This window comes from Carya illinoinensis, chromosome 7 (assembly GCF_018687715.1).
Source record: "Carya illinoinensis cultivar Pawnee chromosome 7, C.illinoinensisPawnee_v1, whole genome shotgun sequence".
Classification (NCBI taxonomy): domain Eukaryota; kingdom Viridiplantae; phylum Streptophyta; class Magnoliopsida; order Fagales; family Juglandaceae; genus Carya; species Carya illinoinensis.
This window is the reverse complement of record NC_056758.1, coordinates 10,336,356-10,358,881: the sequence shown is the minus strand read 5'-3', so window position 1 is coordinate 10,358,881 and position 22,526 is coordinate 10,336,356. Positions and strand designations below refer to the sequence as shown.

The 22,526-nt window shown below is 39.1% G+C and overlaps 2 protein-coding genes across 2 annotated transcripts; one reads left to right on the top strand and one right to left on the bottom strand.

The window, feature by feature from the left end:
- The first annotated feature begins 1,723 nt into the window (after positions 1 to 1,723).
- On the top strand, positions 1,724 to 4,502 carry LOC122316153. Its single transcript, XM_043132689.1, has 5 exons — positions 1,724 to 2,599; positions 2,759 to 3,054; positions 3,220 to 3,484; positions 3,609 to 4,007; positions 4,176 to 4,502. Exons 1-5 carry the CDS (start codon positions 1,724 to 1,726, stop codon positions 4,500 to 4,502), a joined length of 2,163 nt encoding a protein of 720 aa, XP_042988623.1.
- Positions 4,503 to 6,817: 2,315 nt separating this feature from the next.
- LOC122316449 (pre-rRNA-processing protein esf1) lies at positions 6,818 to 22,031 on the bottom strand. Its single transcript, XM_043132969.1, has 7 exons — positions 21,384 to 22,031; positions 21,142 to 21,213; positions 20,243 to 20,454; positions 18,440 to 18,602; positions 15,459 to 15,587; positions 7,781 to 8,481; positions 6,818 to 7,431 (listed from the first exon to the last, which is right to left on the bottom strand). The coding sequence occupies exons 1-7, from the start codon at positions 21,921 to 21,923 to the stop codon at positions 7,062 to 7,064; spliced, it is 2,187 nt and encodes a 728-aa protein (XP_042988903.1). The 5' UTR covers positions 21,924 to 22,031; the 3' UTR covers positions 6,818 to 7,061.
- Positions 22,032 to 22,526: the final 495 nt, after the last annotated feature.

Sequence of the window (22,526 nt, the reverse complement as noted above, 5' to 3'; positions counted from 1 at the left end):
CGTATATTAACCAAAAAGAGTATTCTATTTTAGAAAATATTATAAGTTATAAATTATAATGCATGTTAATTGTTATATAAATTAATTTTTAAAACTAGCAAGTAGTGTTGCAAATTCATAGAATATATAATGATATAATCTAAGAATCATAGGTGATAAGTATTTAATAATTATGTTATGATAGATTAATAAAAATATTGTAAATAGAATGATATAATTATGATTTATGAGTGATATGTTATAGGGCAATAAGTTATGACTATAGCTTATAGACTATAGCCTAGAGCCTTATTATCCTATAAGCATAACTTCTTATATGACATTTCACTATTTGATAAGAATAAGATAAATATATCAATATCATATATTAATATTATAAATTAAATATATAAACTTATAGTATATTTAGAAGAAAATATTTAACTATAAGTCACTATAATTCTATATACATAATTAATAATACATATATAATTATTGATTATTATATATATTTTATATTTTACTATATATGTATAAATATATACGAGTCGAGCTTTATACAAGTATATTCACGAACATTAATCGAGTCGGTCGAGTTTTATATGAGTTTGTATCATTTAATAATTGAGTTTATTTCTGTGTTTACGAACGGCTCATTTAATATTCGATTCGAGCCGATTTCGAGTTTCTTCGAGTCGAATTCGAGCTACCTGTCGAGTAGCTTGTTTATTTTACAGCCCTAGCTGGGGCTGTTCCCTGAGAGCAAAAGTCGAAGTGGACATCACCAAACCACTGATCCGAGGTCGCTTCTTAACAATTGATAATGTTAAGCGATGGATTCCTTTCAAATACGAACGCCTCCCTGCTTTTTGTTTTGCCTGCAGTTCGATCAAACATGTCAACCATTGTTCTGGTACAAGCAGATACAACAAATAGGATGAGCGTAACCAGTATGGCCCTTGGCTCAGCGCTATTCCTGTAAAGCCTAATGTCTCTGATGCTAAATGTTACGGCGGAGAAAAGACCCAGAAAGCTCACCACAACCACCAGGAAGGCAGCTCAGGGACATAGACAAATGAGGAAACTCAGAAACCAGGCATAGAAAAGGTGGTCAAGCTGAGCAAGGAAATAAACCTATCACGTGATGTGAAAAACCAACGAGTGACAGTGGTGCAAGAGGAGATCTTTTCAGCACAGGTTTCTGATAGGGAACAAGAGAACAGCAGGGAACCTGTGAAAAAGCAGGTGGGGGGAATGCTAAAAAAGGAAGTTCTGCATGATACAGAAATGAAACAGAAAATCCTGTTTAACACAAAAAGGAAAGTGGTCCCAAGCAAGCAGACTTCTCCCTTGCTAGCCAAATCAGATCTCTCGACAACTTCATGGACTAGCAGATAAAGGCACTGGCTGAGAACAGACAAAACAAAAGGTGGAAGAGGCGAGCTCGAGACAGGTCTGTTCCCCTTGACTCTCAACTCTTTACAGAAGTTTCTAAAAATGTGGGAACCAAGAGGAAAGTAGAACCTAGTTTTTTGCCTGTCTCTAGGGGAAATGCGAATAAACAAATCAGAATTAGTGAATCATGTGGGGACCTGAAAACTGAAAAGTTGGTGGTGGCTGCTAGGCAGCACCACCAACACCAATGAGGTGCCTAAGCTGGAACTGCTGAGGGCTTGGGAACCCTCGGACAGTTAATATTCTTAATCTTTTGATTAAGGACAAGTCCCCCAACATCGTGTTTCTAATGGAAACAAAATGTTCAAAAACCAGAATTGAAGAAGTTAGTAAGATACTGAATTTTGATTCTTGCTCAGTAGTTGACAGTATAGGAAGCAGTGGAGGACTAGCCTTGATGTGGAACAACAAAGTTGAAGTGGACATTTTTAATTACTCCAGATGGCATATAAGTGCTCATGTCAAACCTGGCCCAGATAAACCCATGTGGCTCTTCACAGGGTTCTATGGCCACCCTGAGACAGCCAAAAGAAATAGGAGCTGGGAATTGTTAAAGAATCTCAACCCCGGGACCTCAATGGCCTGGCTGTGTTGTGGAGACTTTAATGAAATTCTTGATCAGAGTGAAAAGGCAGGGGGTTGTCTCAGACCTTATAGACAACTAGAAAGCTTTAGAGAGGCAATCATGGATTGCTCTTTGAATCCTATCAAGACTCAAGGCCCTAAATTTACATGGGCTAATAACAGAAGGGATGGGAATTTCACTAAAGAGAAGCTTGATAGAGCAATGGCAAACCTTAATTGGTTACAAAACTTTAGTGAGTCTTGCTGTCATGTGCTCCCTGCCATGAAATCTGACCATTCCCCCTTTCTGGTCCAAGTGAGTGGCAAAGATGGTACACCACCCAGCAAACCTTTTTTGTTCAGATTCGAAGCTGCTTGGAACCTGAAGGAGAGTGTTCTGAACCCCATTAGAGAAGGATGGGGTAAAGTAACAATGGGGGGTGATGTTGCCTCTACTATGAGCAGGAGGCTACATAACTGTGGCCTAGCTCTAAAGAACTGGAACATGTCAACTAATAAACAGGCTCCTATTAATTTAAAACAGAAGATGAAACTGTTGGGGGAGCTGCAAGACTCAAATCAAGGGGACAGAACAGATGCAGTGTTCCAAATTCAGAAAGAAATCGAACAAGCACTAGGTGAAGAGGAATTAAAATGAAAACAAAGAGCAAAACAACATTGGCTACAAAATGGGGACAAAAATACAAATGTCTACCACCTACATGCCACTCAAAGAAGAAGGACAAATAAAATTTCTCAGGTGCTGGACCACAACAACTCACTGATTACTCAGCAGCAGCAAATTGGTGATATCTTTACAAATTTCTTCTCTGATTTGTTCACCACATCAATCCCATCTGATATTGATTTGTGTCTTGAAGATGTCCCCCAAAAACTTACCCCTTCGATGAATGAAAAGCTGCTGGAAAAATTTTCTGAAGATGAGGTAAGAGCTGCTGTATTTCAGATGAAAGGTATGGGGTCTCTAGGCCCTGATGGATTCCCAGCATTGTTTTATCAATCCCATTGGGATATCCTTGGCAAGGAAGTGAGCAGGTTTGCACTTAACATACTAAACTGTGGTAAATCCTTGGAGGGAGTTAATGAGACCTATATTACTCTCATCCCTAAGATCAAAGAGCCCTCTAGAGTCCAAGACTTTAGACCAATCAGTTTATGTAATGTTATTTATAAAATTGTTGCTAAAATGCTCTCTAACAGACTAAAGCTTGTCCTACTAGATATTATATCTTCAAACCAAAGTGCTTTTGTACCAGGTAGAGCTATAACTGATAATATCTTGGTGGCATACGAAACACTCCACTCAATGACAACTAGAATGAAAGGGAGGACAGGGTTTATGGCCACAAAGCTAGACATGAGTAAGGCATATGACTGGGTGGAGTGGGATTTCTTGGCTGCAGTGATGAAAAAGATGGGGTTTGATCAAGCCTGGATCTCCATCATCCTAAACTGTATTTCCTCTGTCTCATATTCCATTCTCCTGAATGGTGAACCTCAAGCCCCTTTCAAACCAACCAGAGGGCTAAGGCAAGGGGATCCATCTTTTTATCATATGTGTTGAGGCTCTATCTTGCATGCTACAAAAGGCTGAGGCAGTGGGAAGTCTATCTAGTGTTCCCATTGGGAAAGGTCCCCAAAGAGTAAGCCACTTGTTCTTTGCTGATGACAGCATGATTTTTTGCAAGTCAAATTCTCTGGAGTGGAGTAGGCTGATGAGAATTCTAAGTATCTATGAGAGGGCCTCGGGTCAGGTGCTTAACAAGGAGAAATCTTCCATTTTCTTCAGTAAAAACACTCCTCTAGACAATCAGCACTTCATATTGAGTATTGTTGGAGTCAAGTCAACGGGTTCCTTTGACAAGTATTTGGGGCTTCCTGCAATGGTGGGTAGATCCACAACTGCTGCGTTCCATAGTCTTATTGATAGGACTTGGGCTAAGATAACAAACTGGAAGACAAAGTGCCTCTCAACAGTTGGCAAAGAGGTACTTATTAAATTAGTGTTGCAGGCCATACCTACTTACACAATGGGGATTTTCTTGCTTCCTCAATCCATCACAAGAAGATTGGACCAATTGTTGAGAAAATTCTGGTGGGGCTCAAATGAAGATCATGCCAAGATTTAGTGGGTAAAGTGGGGCAAACTGAACAAGAGGAAAGACCTTGGTGGGCTGGGATTTCGAAATTTCAGTAGTTTTAACCTTGCCCTCCTGGCCAAGCAAGGTTGGAATATCCTCACCAATCCTAGCTCTCTTTCTGCTCAAGTGCTTAAACAGAAATATTTCCCCTCGGGAGACCTGCTGCATGCTAAACTGAGCTATAGACCATCTTTGGCTTGGAGAAGCATGCTGGCAGGAGTAAAGTTATTGAAAGAGGGCCTACAATGGAGTATTGGAAATGGACACAGTGTTAGAGTATTGGAAATGGACACAGTGTTAGGATCTGAGAGGATAGATGGTTACCCAGATCTATCTCTTTAACTACAGGTAATAGGAGTAATGGGGACAGCAGGGTGGGATGGGTGTCAGAACTTATAAAGCCTGTGATGAAGACATGGAATGAAACCTTACTCAACCAATGGTTCCCTACACAACAGGTGGATCTCATCAAATCCATCCCTATCAGTTTGGGAAACAGAGAGGACAAGCTGATCTGGTGTGGTACAAACAATGGTCTCTTCTCAATAAAAAGTGCATACCACTTACATAGGCAAATTCTGTCCCTCGAAGAAGAAGGGACTTCTAGTGAACATGATCAAAGTGAGTTCTGGAAGTCTATGTGGAAGTTACAGGTCCTCAATATTGTCAGAAGCTTCCTTTGGAGAGCATGTAACGAGGTTCTCCCTACTTTTGACAATCTGCAGAGGAGAAAACTGAGAGAAAATAGCCTATGCCCAATCTGTGGAGTTGGAAGAGAGACCTCAAGCCATGCACTTTGGGGATGCACTGCTGCTAAGGATGTGTGGGGGCAAACCAGAATTAAAATCATGAAGATGTCTATACAATGTGACCTGTTTAGAGACATTTGGGAGCAACTAACTGTAAAGCTTCCAAAAGGTGAACTTCAGATGGCTGGCATGATTGCAAGACTAATATGGAACAGAAGAAATGAGAGTGTGCATGGAAAGGACTCGAGACACCCAAACTCTATTCTAGTCAAGGCTAAAGAAGACCTGAGGTTATTCCACCTAGTCAAATCCAAGGATGAGAGATCCAATGTTGCTGTTGTGTGTCCCAATCTAGTGCAGAAGTGGAGAAAACCCCCAGCAAGTAAACTAAAACTTAATTGGGATGCTGCTATTAATGCCTCAGTGGGAGTGATAGGTATGGGAGGCATAGTAAGGGATTTTCAAGGCAGAGTTTTGGGGTCAGTACGGGCAAACAGGAAGCTAAAATTATCACCCATTGATGCTGAGGCTTATGCCTTTCTGGTGGCCAGCCAGTTTTGCAAAGATAATGATTTCTCTGAGCTAATCCTTGAAGGAGACTCAATGCAGGTGGTCCTCAAAATGAAAAATTCAGTTAGAGACTAGAGCCAAGCAGGTCTAATTCTCGAAGAAGCTAAATCTGTCCTGAATTATTTTACAAGCTGGAAGATTGAACACACAAAGAGGGATGCTAATATGGCTGCCCATTTGCTAGCCAAGGATGCCCTCAACGTGGTAGATGACATTTTTGATCTTGAGTTTATTCCTAATTGTATTAAGAGTACTGTCCTTAGTGACTCTATGTAATCAGTTTTGCTTGAGTAATGAAATGAGAATTGTTTAAAAAAAAAAACAAACACCATATACGCTCAAAATTTGGATATTTTGTATGCTTACTTTTTAGGTTTCTATTTGTTTGGTTTATATATCACATAAGTTTTTGCTATTAATGCACTTGGGAATGGGACAATAAGTTTTTTTGCGAATTCGTCTGATTGTCCAATAAGATTACTCAAGCACCTAACTTTTATATTAAATCTCCAAACTTCTAGTTATGTCTAACTATCTCCATTTAAAAAAAAAAAAATCTATATTAAACCTTTTTATAGTTTAGATCACATTAATATTTCTCTAGTGATCATTTGTCTATTCATATATTTGTTTATTAAAAAACATTTCCTCATGTGGAAGATGGACAAGAAACCCTTCCTTCTACATTTAAAATATAGGCTTCATATCTATCTTTATGTTTTTTGTTATCATGTCCTTTTGTTTATAAAATAAAAAATAAATAGTCTATTTCCCTCATCTAGAGGACGTGGAATGAAATTTCTGCTTTTGCAATTCTCTCACACGGTTTATTTGTAAAGAGTTATAAAAGTTTAAGACAATACCCGTTACAAAAAAAATTGTATACAAGGGAGGCCTCAATAGTGAGTAGTTGCTTGTAATTTGGGTCTTTTCCTGTATGTATCAGGTCACAGCTATAATTTTGATATGTCCGAGTTTCGAAACCGTTTCATTCCATTACTTCTCGTTGATTTTATACTACTAGACAATAATGCTAATTTAATGAAAAGTAATAATTCTAAAAATATGAAGAGAGGAAAATGTTATAGAAACTTTCATCTTTTGATTATCAAACGGTGAAGGTGAGAAAAGAGAAGTGGTGTTGGTATAGAGAAATTGAGTCCAAAGTTTATTAGTTGAGAATCGAGATTCAAGAATTACCGTCCAAAATATCAATACAAAGATAATTTATGTATAACACTTTCTATATATTGGGTAATTTTAAATATAAACAAAGACGAAGGAGGATGCAAATAAAAAATAAATATAGCTCTAATTTATGTGGAAGAACTAAAATCATAGTCTAAAAAGAAATGATAAATTTAACAACTTTATAGTCTGAACATGAGTTACCATATTGACGTTATGGGTAATTTTTCTTGCTAAACATAAACAAACAAGCAAGTTTTCCTTCCAATATTTCAAAGAAACAAAAACATTGTGCGTAGTGTATGATCTTCCCCTCAGTGCTTGTCCTTAAATCGTCTTGGTAGTTGCTAGATTGCTGATTCCACCTCCAACAAAGAAAAACGGCCTTTCCAATTCATCTTGTTTTCATTCTTTTGAGATTTTTTGATTTCTTTTTAACTGATTGAGCTAAGGTTGAAAGATCATGCGGCTGCTCCATTTCCTCCGTATCTGCAGATTGCAATTTTGCATCTTTCTTCGACATCGAACCATTAGAGGGAAATTTAACTTGCTTGGACTTCATCTTTATTGATTTAACCAAGGATGATAACTCAAGCTTATCTTTCTTTGACGGCAAAACATCAGACGTGACTTGCTCATCCTCATTCAACTGAGGCTCATCAGATGGCACCTTTGATGTAGTAGATAACTTCATACGCTCCCTTTCTGCCACTTCTTGCCTGTTTTGCTTCGTCTGTACTAAATGCCGAGATAAAGCTGCCCACCTGTGACATCCAAACTCTAGTTGTTAGCACCACATTAAAGCACACTTACGAACAAACCGGCAGATAAGGCAATAATTTCGCAATATTTTGGAAGATCTATAAAAAGAATCCAGTAGATTTACATGCAAGTTCTTAATTTGAAATGTCAGAATCATCAAACAGTTGCCATAATGTCATGTCGCGTGGGTTATCCTGCATATTACAATTACATACACTCCCCATCTAGAGACGAGTATCCCCAATCATTGGGCCTTATAACCCCCAAGTGTTCCCTTCTTCTGTTCCATTCAGACAAATATATAATGGATACAATAATCACAAGAAAAATTACGTTCTGCATAGAAGATACCTTTTGAATTCAGGATTTGTTGGATCCAGTGCAAATTGAGGTGAAGTGAAGAGAGCAGAAAAACGCGGATCATTATAATCAAGATCTGGTATTTTGTCTTCATCTGGAACCTCTTTCCCCTTCCTTCCCTTGGCCTTCTTAGGTTTCAAATTATATCGCTTAAGACCAGTTTCTTCCCCCTTGTCATCAGCAACTAATAACTCAAGCTCTGCTCTGCTTGCTTCTGCTTCCTTATCCACATCTTGATGCAGCCTTTCTTCAACAATTTTACCTCGAACCACCTTTTTACCTCTTTTAACTGAAGGCTCTTCAACAAAAAAATCATCTGGTTGTTCAGGTGCCTCTTGATCAGTATCACTTCCCTCATCCTCTGATGAATACTTGGACTTATTTTTCCTAGCCTTCTTTTTCTCACGGCTTTTTCTAAGATAGGCCTCCCACACTGTCTCTGACTTCTTACCCTTCTTCTCTAAAATACGCTTGCTAATGTCCTCCAGACCAGTATTGAAAGTGACCTCCATATCCTGGCCTTCCTCCTCACCATCACCCTCTGAGACATCACCAGACTGTATTAAAGCACGGTACATATCTCGTTTTTTATGCCTTTTAGCTGACTGATCCTCTACATCATTCTCATCCTCGTCACCATCGCTTTCGCTCTCATCAGAAGCCAAAAACTCCTTCAACTCCAGTTCAGCTAGCTATAAGAAAACAAAGTCAGCATCAGCTCAGAAGCAAAAGGCATTTCTATAAATTTGAAGGAAATATTATTTTATACTGTGGCTGTTGTCACTGTTATCATATCCTCTCTCCTCTTCTTTTATGCTTCACAAAGCAATCAACACTAATTTATGTATACATGCAAATACCGAAATACATCAGATTATAATATGTAGATTAATATTAATAAGCAGTATTATGTATGGAGGGTGAGGAGGAGGCAAGAACTCTCGGAATATGAGAGAACTCGCTACAGTCAGGTAGTCAGAAAACCTGAAAAAGAGCACAAAGTTTTTCCATCGGTGGCAAATTTGCATGGTAGGAACAACGCAATTGAGACATTAATGGTAGACAGAGCGGTTTCCTCAGACCCGTTAGCCATCAAAAATCACATTGTACAGTATTACAAGCACCTACTTACAAAACAGTCCATGTGGAGACCCAAAGTGGATGGATTAACTTTTGAATCGTTAGACCAATAGGGTTTAGGGTGGCTTGGGAGGCCTTTCAAAGAAGATGAAGTGTGCATAGTAATACGTAGCATATTTAGGGACAAGGCTCCAGGCCCCATTGGTTTACCTTGGGTCTCTTCCAAGTTTGTTGGGTATTGATCAAGGATGATCTCATGAGCGTGTCTCAAGCAATGTTTTAAATTCCATTCCGGTGATCATTCCGACTAAAGCAATAGAATAGAATATTTCGGTACCAGTGCATTCTAGTGTACCATCTTAGAATTAGCTATATATATAAATTGGCAATTTCTAAAATAAATAAATGTATATATGTGTATCATGTATGTATTTGTGTGTGTATATCTATGTCAGTATGTGTGGGTGTGGAAGAATTGGAGATTTATAAAATGAATATATGTTGAAAACATTAAAAAAAGGTCGAGATATTGGTGTTAAAAGATAATATTAAAAAAACCACAAACTTGAGTTGAGACAAAAAAATAAAATAAAATAGTTGAGAAATTATTAAAAATAATAAGATTTTAGAAAAGACATAAAGTTACAAAAAAATAAATTATATAATGCCTTTTAGATTTTAAAATTATATGAATGCCATCTAGATTTTAGATTTACAAAAATACATCCAAACTCAAAAAAATTACAAAATTGCCATCAAAACAATTCGGAAGGCCGAAATGGAATGAGAATGTATAGTGTACCCGGCACTACACCGGAATGGAAAATTCCAGCCCTTCTAGTCAAAACAGAACATAATTCAAAATTATGCTTTCAAGAGTTTGATTCTAATGAAAGGTTTGAAAGAAGTCTTAATGCTACTTTTTTTAACCCTCATTCCTAAAAAGATCGAGTTTGTAGATGTTAAAGATTATCGTCCTATTTCCCTTGTGAATGGAGTGTACAAGATGCTATTGTCCTATTTAAATTCCCTTGTGAATGGAATTTTTTTTTTTTTTTTATAAGTAATAATCTTTATTGAATATGAAGAAACTAGGCAATGCCCAAGTACACAAGGAGTATACAAAGTGAGACACCTAGTTACATTCTAGTGGACTATAAAGAAAATAGAAACTCATGAACGTTCCCGCCCTTTAGAACAATAGCATAAAACCATTGAAACAAAGAGAATACAAAAAAGTTCCAGATTTCCCCCACTCCACGCTCCTTATCACTAAAACACCTCTCATTCATTTCTGAACGTAAACACCACATTAAGCACAAGGGCATCATCCGCCACACTGCTGCCAGTTGAGCGCTGTTGTGTGGTCTGTTCCAGCATGCAAGTACCTCCTCCACACTCCTAGGCATAACCCAATTTAGCCCGGTTCTACTAAGTATTCCAGCCCATAACTCCCCAGCCACCTCACAATGTAAAAGCAGGTGATCTATTGATTCCCCACTCTTTTTGCACATATAACACCACTCCATGACAACCATACCTCGCTTTCTAAGATTATCAATCGTTAAAATCTTCACCTGAGAGGCTGTCCAAATAAAGAAAGCAACTTTAGAAGGTACTAACACCTTCCATATACCCTTCCATGGAAAGAAAGTTTGCTGTTGGATTGTCAAGGCCTTATAAAAAGATTTAACAGTAAACTTTTTACTCCCCGTGTGAGTCCACAACAGTTGGTCTCCCACATTGATGCCTAGATTTACTGAATATAAATACCTGTAAAAATCTACCAGCTCTTCAAGTTCCCAATCCTGCGCATTTCTAGTAAAAGTGATATTCCAAGTTGCTGTCCCGTTGGCCCGACATAGCAATTCTGAAATTGAGGCCTGCTGATTTCCAGCCAAGTTAAATACTGCTGGAAATGTAGTAAATAGAGAACTCTCCCCACTCCACGCATCTAACCAAAAACGGGTTCGTGCTCCATCACCCACCTCAAACTTTAGATGTTTTTCAAAAGCATTCTATCCCTTTCTTATGAATTTCCACAGGCTTACTCCATATGACCCCCTATGCTCTAAAGAACACCATTCCCCCCACGCACAACCATACTTTTGATCAATGACCTCCCTCCACAGCGAGTGCCCTTCCAAGTGATATCTCCATAGCCACTTCCCTAATAATGCCTTGTTAAACACACTCAAATTTTGCACCCCTAACCCTCCATTCGCAATCGGCCATGTCACCCTTTGCCAATTCACAAGGTGAAACTTGAATTCCTCCCCCATGCCTCCCCACAAGAAAGCTCGGAACAACTTCTCTATCCGGTTTGCCACCTTCACCGGTAAAGGGAACAGGGAAAGAAAGTAGGTGGGGAGATTGGATAGAGTGCTTTTAATGAGAGTTAATCTTCCCCCTTTTGATAAGTACAGCCTCTTCTAACCCGATAGTCTTTTCTCAATCTTCTCTACTACTCCATCCCAAATGTTCATTGCTTTATAAGGTGCCCCCAAGGGAAGTCCTAAGTATTTTAAAGGAAGGGGCAATTTTACAACCCAATAGCTCCGCTAACAAAGCTATATTGCTCATGTCCCCCACCGGGACCAACTCCGTCTTCTCCAAGTTCACCTTGAGCCCCGATACAGCTTCAAAACACAATAACAATGCCCTTATGTCTCGAATCTGGCCACTATCTGCATCACAAAGAATGAGGGTGTCATCCGCAAAAAGTAAGTGAGAAATGATGCTAACATTACTATTGCTGCCTACTGAAAAACCAACGAGAAAACCCCCCCTTACAGCAGCCTCCACCATGCGACTCAAAGCCTCCATCACAATAACAAACAAGAAAGGGGATAGTGGGTCTCCTTGTCTCAAACCCCTAGAAGACTGGAAAAAACCACGTGATGTTCCATTCACTAGAACTGAAAACCGAGCTGTCGATACACAATGCTTGATCCATTCACACCACTTATCCCCAAAACCACATCTTCTAAGCATATAGAAAAGAAAATCCCAGCTCACATGGTCATAAGCTTTTTCCATATCTAGCTTGCAGAGAACCCCGGGATTACCTTCCCTTAACCGACTGTCCAGACACTCATTTGCTATCAAGACTAAGTCTAAAATTTGCCAGCCCCGAACGAACGCATTTTGAGGTTTGGATATGATACCATCCATCACTACGCTCATGCATTTTGCTAGCACCTTAGAGATGATTTTATAAATCCCACCTACCAAACTAATAGGCCAGAAATCTTTCAAGTCATTGGCACCCACAATCTTCGGAATGAGAGCAATGAAAGTAGCGTTTAGTGACTTTTCAAACTTGTGACTAGTATGAAAATCATGAAAAATTTTCATTACTTCCTCCTTCACTATATCCCAACATTCTTGAAAGAAAGCCATGGAGAAACCATCTGGGCCCGGGGCTTTGTCTTTACACATACCTTTCACCACATGATGCACCTCCTCTTCCTCAAACGGCCTCTCCAACCATCCTGCTACCTCGGAATCCAACTGTTCAAAACTTAAACCATCAAGTTTGGGACACCAATCTACTTTTTTTCAGCAAAGAGTTCCTCATAATACTGCACTGTGTGGTCTTGAATTTCTTCAGTAGAAAGCAACATCTGTGAGCCAGAATGGAGGACTTCAATAGTGTTATTGCGCCTGTGTGAATTGGCCACCTTGTGAAAGAACTTGGTGCACTTGTCCCCCTCCTTCAACCAAAGCACCCTAGACTTTTGTCTCCAAGATATCTCTTCCGTCAGCAATACCTTCTCAATTTCGGTCACAACCACATTCTTCCTTGACAAAGAAGCCTCATTAACATCCCCTTCCTCCAAAGCGTGCAGCTCTTCCCTTAGGATATTTTTCTGCACTTTTGTATGTCTGGAAACTCCTACATTCCATTTTTTTACATCTAACTTGAGAGCTTTAAGTTTACTCGCCATAATAAAGCTAGGGGTACCATCAAAAGAATAACCATCCCACCAATCCCGTACCTTCTCCACAAATCCTTCAACTTCTAACCACATATTCTCAAATTTGAAGGAACACCTACCCCCATGAATGCCACCACAATCAAGCAAAATTGGGAAATGATCAGAACATACTCGTGGCAACCTTTTCTGGCATAGATCCGGGAAACGCGTTTCCCATGAAGAAGAGACTAGAAATCTATCCAGCCAGGACCCCCCTCGACTATTGGACCAAGTATATGCCCCCCTTGCAGCGGCAAGTCCACAAGGTTCAAATCAAATATCAACTCTGAAAAAGTTTCCATTGCGCCTGTCCACGTGGATGCCCCCTCCCTTTCACTAGGAAACCTGACTACATTAAAGTCTCCGCAAAAGACCCAAGGTAAGTCCCAAACAGAGTGTAAACCCGCCAATTCCTCCCACAACAAATTTCGCTCTCTATCCCCATTGGGCCCATATAGGTTAGCTAGAGCCCACGTCCACCTATCCTCAATATTCTTAAAAGATACTGCCAAAGAGAACATCCCAGTACATTCTTCCACCATCTCCACCACTCGCTTATCCCACAATACCAACACACCTCCCGAAGCCCCTGATGAAGCTAAGTAACACCACCCCACAAAGGAGCAACCCCACAAACTGCGAATTATGTGCCTGTCAATACTACGCAACTTGGTATCTTGAAGGCAAACAATGTCCACCTTCCAAATACGGAGAAGAGATCTAATGTGAAGGCACTTATTCACATCATTAATCCCCCTTACATTCCACGAAAGGATTTTAAGCATTAATAAAAGACGCTGGCCCCATTCCCTTCACCCTCTCCCTCCCCACGCTGCTTTCTTTGTTATCATAATTAATAGAACTCTTGAGGCGTTTCAACTCCAGATCTTGTTTCACAGCTGATTTTAGCACTGGAGTTCTCCCTGCCTCTATCGCACTTAAGAGAGCCTTAAACTGATCTTCAAACCCAGGACACAAAATCCCCACACATTCATGCAGTTTTTCGACTTCTTTTAGCACCCAATCCGAAGAAAATCTGAACACCGGTTTTGGGGATAGGGTACGTAGCGGGATAGGGCTATCCATATCTCCCTCAGCCCCACTAGTCTCCATTTCCCTCAACTTAACCTCCTCCATGCCTTCTAGGCCCTCTGGCCCCCCTTCGATTTCCAGCAGCCACATCTCCTTATTAATATCCCCTTCTACTTCAATATTCACCTCCCCTTCCCCTTAAGGCTCTCCAAAGACCATCGGCGTCGTCTATGCATGTATCAGTAACCCATGTTGAGAACTGTGCTCGTTACATGGTCACCTGTCTTTGTTCCCACTCCCTATAAAGGTTGATAGTTGTATTGAGAAGCTACAACGGAATTTCTTGTGGAGTGGGATCGGGGACGAGTTCAAATTTCAACTTGTGAATTGGCCAATCGTTTGCACACCCACCTTGGATTGGGGATCCATAGCATGATGAAGTTCAGCCAAACTTTTTTGGGAAAATGGATGTGGCGGTTTCAACCAGAAAGGGGGCCCTATGGAAAGACAGTTATAAATGTGAAGGTCGGGGAAGCTTGGGAAGGATGATGCTTGAATGAGATACGTGGACCACATGGGGTGGGTTTGTGGAAACGCATTAGAAGAGGATGGGAGATATTCCTAAGGCATGCATGTATTGAGGTGGATGACAATTATGGGGTCAAGTTTTGGCATGGCAGGGGTTTGGTGGTCAAAGCCTCAAATACATATTCCCAACCATATTTGAGCTTGTATGGGTGGAGGATATGTAGTAGTTGATCTCTTGGTTTTTCAATCGGCTCCCCTCAATGGAATGTAGAGTTCATTAGAGTAGATTGGGAGTTGGAGGTTATCACCAAGTTCTTTGCTTTATTGTATTACGCAAGAGTGAACGAGGGAACCAATAGACAAGATCAGGATTGTTCTAACAACTTCCAACTAGTCAAGGCATGAACACCTTTTCATGGAGGAATATATGGAAGACAAAAATTCCTCAATAAGCCGCTTTTTCAGTCTAGACAGCCTCCTTAGGAAAGATTCTTACTATGGACAATTTGAGGAAAACGCCATGTAAAGATATTGGATTGGTGTTGCATGTGTAAGAAGAATAGAGAATCAATAGATCATCTGCTTCTACATTGTGAGGTGGCCAGGACCATGTAGGATGATTTTTTTTTGCAGGAATGGGGATCTCTTGGGTCATGCATTGAAGGCTGGTGATTTCCTAGCAAGCTAGAGAGGCCTGACTCCAAGGCAATCCTCAAGTGGCAGCAATCTCAAAGATAGCTCCTAAATGTTCGTGATTTTCTAGTTTCAGTTGTAATCTAGTTAGGTACTCCTCCTATATACGGTATACATCATGTGTACTGGCTACACCCTTTTTCTTATGAATAAAACTACTTGATTACCTGTAAAAATGTATGCGCATAAATCAGTATATGTATGAGAATGAATGCATTATTTCAGTTCAGCAGCAGGTAATCCACCATATTCGTGCAGCACAAAAAAGAAGAGTGCAGTTTATGACATCAACTTTGGAATATATATTTACAAGGATCATATAAAAAAGTGGAAAGAAATAGATCAAGGACACCAACCTGGTCAGCATTAAATTTTCGTTTCAAGGTCTTTACACGATCCGGTTCATCCTCATCCCAAGAAAGTTGAATTCTACTATGCTGCAGAGCTCGAGTTTGGAAATCTAAACCTTCGTATCCTGCAGGTGCCTAAGCAAAAACCAAAAATTATCATTATTAAGCATCACTAAACTTTTTTAGCTCCAGAAAAAAAAAAAAAAAAAAAAAAAAAAAAAAAAAAAAAAGCCATAGATTCTCAAAGTTTGGCCAAATTAAGCTTCTCCACTCTGAGACAATCCCTTAGCAGCTGAAATTCTAAATGTGTGTCCCTATTACGGTTGAAATCCACTACCTATAAAATTTTCAAACATCTTCTTTGATTTCTATTAAGCCACTTCACCATTCCTCTAATTAATTATATCATTTAACATTGTCTCAAATGCATTTTGATCTTTTGAATTACACATTCTATTCTTTTGAACTTTTAAAACCCCTAACCTCCTGCTCTTCTCCTCCCTCCTATGCATATCATCTCTGTCCACATCTGAGCTTTACGTCTACCATTCAATTTCTTTTTGATCAGAGCTTTTCATCTACCATTCATTTCTACCTATCCATCACCTATAATATCTCTGAAGCATTTCCTTTGCTCTCATGAGCCACCTCAATATTCTTCTAATTACCGTAAATTTTTATTGGCTCCTTAATTTTTTTCTTATCGGTAAACAAAATTTTATTGATCATAAAAGTAGGCAAAAGCCCAGATATACAGGACATATACAAGAGTGTTGCCCTAGTTCAGTGATACAAGAAATTCATGGAAACTCATTCCATTGAAATCAATTACAACCAACCAATGAAGTAAAGTATTGAAAAACAATTTCCTAAGCTCTTCCATTGATTGCTCTCGATCTTCGAAGCTTTTGTCATTTCCCCCCAAATGCACCACCATAAGTATATTGGGACCATCTTCCATGTAACGCCCAAATGGAAGGTACAAACTATATGACCTATACTCCAAAAGGACCAATAAATAATACAATTGGAGCCCCATTATAACCTTATAAAGAGCAAGAACTTTTCCTTCCCAAGCAATGTCGGATCTCATACACTACCTACCCTTCTCCTTAGCATATGGAGTATCACAGGAATATTGCTGAATATGGGAGTTACCTTGAAGGCCTCTCCAAGAAGCTAAAAGATTGATCAACCCTTCTTAGCATCACCCAATTTAGTCCCAACCGAGTGAAGAAGTCATTCCATAATGTTGTGGCAATCTCACAACGAAGTAGTTAATGATCAACTGACTTCCCACTCTTTTTGCCCATACAACACCACTCCATGACAATAAATTGACGTTTCCTTAAGTTGTTGAGTGTGAGTAGCTTCCCCAATGAAGCAGTCCATACAAAGAAGTGTACCTTAATGGTTCCATTGTTTTCCAAATGCTCTTCCACGGGAATGGGTTGGTTGTGTGTGTGTGTGTGGCTTGATAGAAAGAGCGGACAATGAACTTCCCTTTCTTGAAGTGACACCAGAAAATTTGTCATCAACTTCCCTTGTGAGTGGAATATATGAGATCATAAAACTCCGATATTGTGTCGACTCCCCAATCATGAGCATTTATGAAAAACGTGTCATTCCATTGAGTGGCACCATTTGGTGTAACCAACAGGTCTGTAATCGAGGCTTCTTTCATTCTTGCTATGCCATAGACTTCTGGATAAGCTTCCTTGAGTGGCCTATTGCTACATCATATGTCATGCCAAAATCTGATTTTGAGTCCATCACCCACCTCAATTTTATTATTCAAACTTTCTACTTCACTCCTTATGATCATTTACTTACAGAGTTTTTACACTCCCCGACTATTTAAATGACCATTTATTGCATAATATTTTATTTTTAAATTCCAAAAAACCTTTCAATTTCCACTTCTCAAACGACCCTTTTAGGTTCCGCTTCATCGTAGTTACTACACAAAAATTAAGGGTTTTTTCTTTTCCCATGATGAATTCAGAGACATTTTTCCATGCATAGTGCAGACATACGACTAGTTATTCATAAAGATATGTGCTTTAGTGGGAGGTTTAATTTTTTTTTTTTCCCTTGAGTTCTTTCTATGTAGCCAAATGGCTCATTGTCCTCAAGTTTAAAGCTGCAGGACTATGAGGCTCATTAATTATCTAGAAACATGCAGGCCAAAATCCCAGATCAGAAAGAGAAGAATTAAGTGACAGCAAGATTGAATTACAATAGCAGTATATGTATTGATCTCAAATGCATCATCGCGACTAGGGCAAGGGCACAATACAAAATTCAAACTATTTGTATGGGTGTAACACAGATCATATGATCTGTACTTACTACAGGTATATAAATTTCTAGAGACAACAAAATCAGCACCAAAGGGTTTCATCCTTCAGTGCTACCTTATCTTTTAATTAATTCCCAGGTTTGATGTAGAATGGCCAGAAAGAGGCTCGGGTAAGGATTTAGGCGATGCTTGAGTTGGATCCTACACCTCAGTCAACCAATGCCCCCAACTTGGAATCCTAGTCCTAGATTTTTAAATAGGAATAGCAATATCCATCCATGCCAAGCTGGCATTTCATCTCGGAGAAGAAACAGCAAATAGTCATATGGCTTGCTATGTACTAGCAATTGCACTAGCTTTCACTCTAACTGCAGCTTCCACTTTTCAAAGGGTAGCACAGAGGATTTTATCTTTTAAGCATTGGTGTGATTACATCAAGACTTCACCAAAATTTGTTTTGTGAGTTACACAACAAATTATCTTGGCTTCTACAACATAGCCTGCAAACAGGGCCCATAACATATTAAATCAAGTTCATTGTATGACTGTGTATGCTCCTTGGTAGACTAGAAATATTTTCATCAATTCACTGAAATGGAATACGTGATGATATATTTTTAAAAATACTACAGCCCAAACTCTCAAAAAGCAAGTACAAAGCCTATCATGAGGTTAGAAGTCATACCTCGGTAGCAATATCTCGGGGTGGGTGTTTAAATTCCATGGAGTCTGGAATAAATCTCAGATCAAGTTTATTGGATGATCTTTCAAATTCAACTCCATCACATGCTTTATAAAGGTAATCAGCTGTGGCACTCGAATCACATTCCACCACAGCATAGTAGTACCTGTGGAGGATGATATACCCAAAAAATATGTAATATAATGTACATAAGATTTGATATGGTGAGCAATGCATGATCCAAAGAAAAGCCTATTATGTAGTGAAAGCATAGCCAGAATATAAGCTCAATGAATTAATTTTTATGCCCAAACAATACATATTTCAGGGGCATCTACTCAAAACTTTTTACTTGGCAGCTAGAAACAGAGAAAATGAAGTTCAACCCAGAAAATATTTCAAAATGATCAAATTCTTCTGATCAAGTTAGTTAGCAGTACTTTTTAATTTAGCATGCAATATAAATAGCTCTTGGTCCTTTTTTACTCAAGTAAAGTTTGTAAGTTTATCATCACTAGCATAGAAACAAGTGAGAGTAAGGGGATAAAAAATTAGTTGCTTAACCAAAATTTTGGAGATCAAAATGCTAACATTGACACTGTTAAAATGGGTCTATTTATTGCTAACCTAGTTATATAGAGTATTTTTCATCCAATAAATTTAGATATATGTGCGTATCAAGCAAGTTTACAACTAGTTTTAACAGTTTTTTGAATATGATAAACATCATTAAAGATAGGAAATCCTAAATAGATCTCATAAAAAGAAAAAATATCCAGAAGTACACCTAATTGAATAGGCATGCTATCACTTAAATGCTTACTGGTTACAAATAGATGATTCAATAAAACAAAGGCATATTTCTTAGATGTAATTGTGCCCTCTAAGAAAATGATATTGTTTTAGAACTTAGAATTTTACTGATAAAATCAAAGGCATTACCCATGTACAGAGAGTACCTTAGGGAAGATTATGACCAGTGATAATATAAGAAAACGTGGGCTTATAATCATAGACTGGTGCTATATGTGCAGAAATAGTGGTGAAACAATGGATCATTTACTCCTACATTGTGAGTTTGCTCGGGCCATATGGAATTACTTTTCTACAAAGTGGGATTAGCATGGGTAATGCCGGGGAGGGTGGTTGAACTACTAGCAAGTTGGAGAGGGATCACAGAGACACCACAGATTGCAGCTGTGTGGAAGATGACTCCCCATTTGTATATTTTGGTGCATCTGGAGTGAAAGAAATGACAAACATTTTGAGGATAGTGAACACTCCTTGGAAGCGTTTAATAGCTTTTTCTAGAAGACTTCATTTATGTGGGCCATAGCTATAGATTTAAATGGTCTTAGCTTCCATGATTTCCTTGTAATAGTTTCTGGTCATTAAATAGGTGTAATCACATGTATACCTCATGTGTACTTCAGCTATGCCTATCCTTATATCAATAAAATATCTTCCTACTTACCAAAAAAAAAAAAGTACAGAGTATAAGAGATCCACCTAATTGTAAGAAAAAATGTGTCAACCTCATATACCCCAAAAAAAGAACTAATGGCGCCTTTTTATTTTTCTTTATTACATTCTGCTTTTCATTTCTTTTCCTTTCTTTTTTCAGTGGAAAGGAAGAAGAAAGGCACTCAGATTCAAAGTAAGTTATATGTTAGATCTCAAGGTAAATTTCACTCTGAACATGTCAACAAAGGGATGCAATATCTTACAGATACCATAAAAGCAGCACAAGCATAAATAAAGATTGTGAACCTGAAAAAATGCACAAACTGCACTAAATTCAATCACCTTAACTTGCTTGTCTCATATGCACGCAGTTTCTCGTAATCTATCTCATCTTCGTTGTCTTCATCATTTTCATCATCAAATAAGCCAACAGGACCATGAACTTCTTCCTCTTTCATACGCTGAAGACCAAACTCAGACGGATAGACAGCCACCGATAAAATTTGTCCGTCTTTTGGGAGAAATGAGCTCAAAACTACATACAAGTCAACAGCCTGCATAAAGGTGAAGAAGATACATCAAATAAAAAATAAATACAGTGCAGAAAATACTGTCATAGTATTGATATAGGGCTCTGGATTAAGTACTGGCATCAGGCTAATGATTCAGGAAGAATCCTACAGCTTCATATAAAATTTGACCTTTGAGTTCAGTATTGATATTGGGCTCTGGATCTAGTATTTACTTGTAAAGCAGTTAGGAACATCCCCCAGACGTTAGTATCTGGGGGATTTTGAGGACTCTTCTTTCCTTTTGTTGGCTTAGAATATGATCCCCTAATTGGTGGGATAGAATAAGAGCTGAAGATTTTGTGCAGATAAACTGGGCGAGTAAATACAATCAGTAAAACAAAAATGAAAATTTTCTAACTGTATATCCTAAAATGGAATCACACGCAGATAGAGAAATGATATAATGGCATACAAATACCAAATGCGCAGAAGCCATTATTGTGAAAGGCAGGGAGATCAAGTCAAGTTCAGTGCTTCAGCAGGCAGCTCACTCGACAGTTACAAGGGATGGGAAGCGGCCCAAAAACAGAAGTACTAGCATTGGGACTATAACAATTCAAAGTTCAAACATAATCAAAATGATTTGGATAATTAAATGGCACTAGATACTTTGACGTTGGCTCTGATAACGTAAGACTCAAATTCAATTCTGTTCAAGACTTAACATACCTTAACATACCTCCAATCCATATTAACAACCGCGAGTCTGCGAGTTTCTCTTTCGATTTCTGGTATACTCTCCTGTCAATATGGCAAAAACCATAAAAGAAAGAGTGACATAAAATTCATGTGAAAAGGCACAATTTGGCTGCTAATTACATTAAACTGAAAATCTACAAAGCACAAACTTGAAAGGTTACATTTCTCGAATACTTTTCTACCATATGACCAAACTTGAGCTCGAATTGTACCTGCACTTGAGGCTCTTCCTCCTCCTCAACCCCCTCATCTTCACCTTCATCGGTATCGGTGGTTGTGTACGACTCATCGTCCTCCGATTGCGACACCTCCGACTCACTGCTCGACTCCAGTCCTGACTCGACATGAACGAGTTTCCCCAATTTCCGCTCTTCCTCTACTTCCTCGTCGTCTTCATTGATAACCTCTTTCCCCGCCTCCTCCTCCTCTTCCTCTTCTTCTTGTTTGTGTTTCTCCTCTTCGATTCGATAATAATGTCGCAAAGAAGTCTCAGAATTCCGCTTCTTGGGCTTTCCTCGCTTGTCCAACGGAGCCGAGGACGAGACGAAGAAGCTCTTGTCAGTAAGAACGCGGTTGAATCGCGAGTCGATCGCGACCACAGAAGTGTTCCTGGGAACTTTCTGGAACCGAGGGTCGGAATGTACAGACGAAAACCGAGCATCAGTGATGATCTTCCTGTCAGTAAATTGGGCTGCAGCTGAAGATTCTGAGTCCTTCGACTTGTTCTTGGTCTTGCCCTTCTTTGAGGCCATGTTGGATTAAGAGAATGAGCGGCCTCTTCTTTTCCTTAGGGTTTAACGAATGAGCCTGGTTGGTTTCCTTAGGGTTTTACAGGAGTCTACGGAGCAGCCACTGTAGCAGCAGACAGTATACACACTATGTGGTTGCATCTGTTTTTTTTTAATTAATTAATTTATTTATTTATTTATACCCAAAACGCACGTTTTGTTCAGGATTTGAAAGTTGGTTCTGAACATTTACTCCCATTCGAAACATTCAGCGAAGGAAAATTTTATGTGCAGTCATTTTTGCGGATTCCTTTGTGCACTCCAGTGATATGATTGGTTGTATATTAAAAAAAAATTAATCCAGCCAATCATATCAGTGGAGTGCGCAGGGAGTGCGCAAAAATGACTGTATGTAGCATTACTCTTCAGCGAAATACTTGCCCTCCTACCTCGACAGCAACCCCCGTTAGTGACCGTCTCTCTTGTCAACGATCGGGCGAAGCTTCTCCGTTTGGCCAGTGCCGCCTCTCCCCATGAGCTCGTTGAACGGAGCAAATCTGATTTGAAGGCTAAAGACACTGCTCCGGTGGAGCTCTGTTTTGCTACTACCCTTGCTCAGCTTCTGCG

Excerpts from the sequence above, each read along its gene's own strand:
- LOC122316153 (XM_043132689.1), top strand. The coding sequence starts at position 1,724 with ATGGAAACAAAATGTTCAAAAACCAGAATTGAAGAAGTTAGTAAGATA. Across the intron at positions 2,600-2,758 it reads AAGGGGACAGAACAGATGCA|GTGCTGGACCACAACAACTC; the intron begins GTGTTCCAAATT and ends AAAATTTCTCAG. Across the intron at positions 3,485-3,608 it reads TCCTAAACTGTATTTCCTCT|GCTGAGGCAGTGGGAAGTCT; the intron begins GTCTCATATTCC and ends ATGCTACAAAAG.
- LOC122316449 (XM_043132969.1), bottom strand. The coding sequence starts at position 21,923 with ATGGCCTCAAAGAAGGGCAAGACCAAGAACAAGTCGAAGGACTCAGAA. Across the intron at positions 18,603-20,242 it reads TATGAGACAAGCAAGTTAAG|GTACTACTATGCTGTGGTGG; the intron begins GTGATTGAATTT and ends CATCCTCCACAG. Across the intron at positions 15,588-18,439 it reads CCCGAGATATTGCTACCGAG|GCACCTGCAGGATACGAAGG; the intron begins GTATGACTTCTA and ends GTTTTTGCTTAG.